This window comes from Medicago truncatula, chromosome 7 (genome assembly GCF_003473485.1).
Source record: "Medicago truncatula cultivar Jemalong A17 chromosome 7, MtrunA17r5.0-ANR, whole genome shotgun sequence".
Lineage (NCBI taxonomy): Eukaryota > Viridiplantae > Streptophyta > Magnoliopsida > Fabales > Fabaceae > Medicago > Medicago truncatula.
The window spans coordinates 22,559,272-22,563,296 of NC_053048.1; the positions used below are offsets into that span (position 1 = coordinate 22,559,272).

Consider the following 4,025-nt stretch of genomic DNA (forward strand, 5'->3'; position numbering starts at 1 on the left):
AAAAAAAATTGGATCTATTTCTTCTTTCCACTCACCACAACAATACAGCAACACAAAACCCAATTGAGTTTATCTTCTTCCCTATGCTTTCCTTTCTTCTGTTAAAATTGAATTTGCTTTACTGTCTAAGTTACTAGTATTTGTTTTGACTTTGCTTTGCTGTCATAGTTACTAGTATTTGTTTCTATTTTAAGTTAATAATCCCTACTTCTTAGGACTTATTAGTGGGACTTAGTGAGTTTTCTCCACATTCCACGTTTCTGTTAGTGGACTGAGTTAGTGGAGTAACTTAATTTATTTTCTTTCTTTGTAAGGCTTTATATAAGCTACTATTGCAGTTGAATAAAACAAGAGAGCATTCCCTTTAATTTTCTGTTCAACATCTTCTTCGTTTCCATCTTTGTTTTTTCCTTATTTTTATGTTTTTTCTTATTCTTGGTTTGTTCCTAATTGAGTTCGATTGACCCAGAGAGTGTTAAATCTCAAAGAAATCCAATTCCTTTTTCTTATATCTTTGATTCTAACTCAAAGGAAGTGGATTCATACTCATTTTTCATACGATATGTTTGAATGGTTCAATTTATGCAACTTCAAGTTTTAATTCCAATTTATTCACATTTGTTTTTGTTCATAAACGATTTTGTTTTCAAGTTTTTTATACCCATTTTCCAGATTATGGATTTGTTGGTTTAATTTTTGTATTCAAGTTTGCAATTTCAGTTTGTTTAATTTTTGTTTTCAAGTTTGCGATGCCAGTATAGATTTCCCTTTTCAAGTTTTTTTTTCTTTCAAGCTTATGCATTTGTTGATGAATGAATGAAAGAAAGGAAATGAAAATTCTTCTTTGTGAGAATGAATGAATGAAAGAATAAGAAATTTAGAGATGGATCCATGGCAGTGTGTTTGTTGAGAAGAATGAATGTTGTTCGTGTTTGTTGTTTGTTGAGTTGATGGCCGTGATGGAGGAATATTGTTTTTTTTGATGAATTTTGATTTTGACAATTTACAAAAGAAGAATGAATGTTGTTCGTGTTTGTTGTTTGTTGAGTTGATGGCCGTGATGGAGGAATATTGTTTTTTTTGATGAATTTTGATTTTGACAATTTACAAAATAAATCAATAAATGCTATGGAAAATAACTATAATTTTTGACATTTATCATCTCCATGGACGGGCATATGAGGTATTTAAGGTGGATTCTGCCATTTCAACTGGATTTTTTTTCATACACAAGAGACAATAATTAAACCTCATACCATATGTTTAAGGAGTCTAAATCCCTTACTATTTGATCAATCCATTGTTTACATAGTATAGCTTATTATTTTTATTTTTATTTTGGTCTAATAATAATTAAATGTGGAGAAGTAGCATGTCTGGGGTTCGAACCGTGGCCTCTGCATAAATTATGCAATGTTCCTGTAAATTGAACTAAGCTCACGGGACCAAGTATAGCTTATTATTATTCGAAAGAATACAGCCTCCAGACACTAAAGACTTCGAATATTTTTTATTTATATTTTGGTACAAAGACTTCGATTATTTTTTTACGGCTTAATTGCACTTTTGGACCCCTCCCTATCTTTTCAAAAGTTGCGGTTATGGACCCCTAACTAATTTAAATACAAAACAACCCCCTATGTTTTGATTCTTTGGCAGTTTTGGACCCCCAAGGCAAAAAAAAAAAAAAAATTGACACGTGGCACCTCACTTAGGGTGCCACGTCAGCGTGGACCGAGTCAACAATGGACTAGGGGTCCAAAACTGCCAAAGAATCAAAACATATGGGGTTGTTTTGTATTTAAATTAGTTAGGGGTCCATAACCGCAACTTTTGGAAAGATAAGGGTCCAAAAGTGCAATTAAGCCTTTTTTTACTGAAACTATGGAAATTAAGTGAAAGCATTCTATCAAAATATAAAAAGAAGTGAAAGCAATAAATCATTCCTTTTAAATTCTATAATATTGAGACACAGCATGTGCACTCCATTAGTGTTAATTTATATGATGTTTGATTGCATATGCACTTACATCACCATGTATATACACTTTATTACGTATGTAACACTAAAATAACGCACAAAGAGAAGACAAGTTTTGCTTCTTAAAACATCCTAAAATTGTGCAGCACCCTTATATATAGAGAACTACAACGTTTGAGTTAAACATCTATTGTAGTCCATTCCAATGGCAAAAACAATTCACATAGCTGTTATTCCAAGTCCTGGTTTTAGCCACTTAGTCCCAATAGTTGAATTCACCAAAAGATTAGTCACAAACCACCCAAATTTTCATGTCACTTGCATCATTCCTTCACTTGGTTCACCACCAGATTCATCAAAATCATACCTTGAAACAATTCCACCAAACATAAACTCAATTTTTCTTCCACCAATCAACAAACAAGACTTACCTCAAGGAGTACACCCAGGAGTTCTAATTCAACTCACAGTTACACACTCTCTACCATCAATTCATCAAGCCTTAGAATCCTTAACTTCAAAAACACCATTAGTTGCTATAATTGCTGATACTTTTGCATTTGAAGCACTAGATTTTGCAAAAGAGTTCAATTCTTTGTCTTACCTTTACTTTCCTTGTTCATCTTTTGTACTTTCACTTCTTTTACATTTGCCAAAACTTGATGAAGAGTTTTCATGTGAATACAAAGATTTACAAGAACCTATAAAGTTACAAGGGTGTGTACCAATCAATGGTATTGATCTTCCAGCAGCAACTAAAGATAGATCAAATGAAGGTTACAAAATGTATATTCAACGTGCAAAAAGTATGTATTTTGTTGATGGAATCTTGATCAATAGCTTCATTGAATTGGAATCAAGTGCTATAAAAGCATTGGAACTAAAGGGTTATGGAAAAATTGATTTTTTTCCTGTTGGACCCATTACACAAACAGGGTTAAGTAACAATGATGTTGGTGATGAACTTGAATGTTTGAAATGGTTGAAAAACCAACCACAAAATTCAGTTTTGTATGTTTCTTTTGGAAGTGGTGGAACACTTTCTCAAACACAAATCAATGAGCTAGCTTTTGGTTTGGAATTGAGTGGTCAAAGATTCATTTGGGTATTGAGAGCACCAAGTGATTCAGTTAGTGCTGCTTATCTTGAAGCTACAAATGAAGATCCACTGAAATTTTTACCTAAAGGGTTTTTGGAAAGAACAAAAGAAAAAGGTTTGATTTTACCATCATGGGCACCACAAGTTCAAATACTTAAGGAAAAGTCAGTTGGTGGATTTTTAAGTCATTGTGGATGGAATTCAGTTTTGGAGAGTATGCAAGAGGGGGTGCCAATAGTAGCTTGGCCTTTATTTGCAGAACAAGCAATGAATGCAGTTATGTTAAGTAATGATCTTAAAGTGGCCATAAGGTTGAAATTTGAAGATGATGAGATTGTAGAAAAGGATAAAATTGCAAATGTGATTAAGTGTTTGATGGAAGGGGAAGAAGGTAAGGCAATGCGTGATAGAATGAAGAGTTTAAGAGATTATGCTACTAAGGCATTGAATGTCAAAGATGGTTCTTCAATTCAAACTCTCTCACACTTGGCTAGTCAAATGGAAATGATTGGTGGGATTTAGGAAAAAAAATATTTTTCTTATTCTATAAAGTTATTTTGATTTTGATGTTCCTAGTAAGGTGTGTATTGTTTGTTTCCTCAATTTGCTTTTTCATTTTTGTGGTCATTGTATTGCATGGTTGTCACAATCAAGTTTCATATTCAATGTGTAAAGAAGGACAAAATGGTTGTCAATTGGAAATGAATTTTTTTCCCTCCACACAATTAGATTATTTCAGTAATGTTATAAATTGTGGTCTTTGCAATAACTATAATTTTTGCCATATATCATCCGCATTTATAACCAACTGAATAGAACAGATAACGAAATTATTTAAAGCAATCTACTTAACTTTATATTCAACATTTTTGACATCAAACTTCTTGAGTTAGAGCACATGCATAATAGAATACCAGCTTCAGTTCTATTGACAAATCAAACCTA

General features: G+C 32.5%; 1 protein-coding gene across 1 annotated transcript; it reads left to right on the forward strand.

Moving 5' to 3' along the window:
* The first annotated feature begins 2,073 nt into the window (after positions 1-2,073).
* On the forward strand, positions 2,074-3,805 carry LOC25480162 (hydroquinone glucosyltransferase). The gene has a single exon (XM_013587396.3). The coding sequence runs from the start codon at positions 2,187-2,189 to the stop codon at positions 3,600-3,602; it is 1,416 nt and encodes a 471-aa protein (XP_013442850.1). The 5' UTR covers positions 2,074-2,186; the 3' UTR covers positions 3,603-3,805.
* Positions 3,806-4,025: the final 220 nt, after the last annotated feature.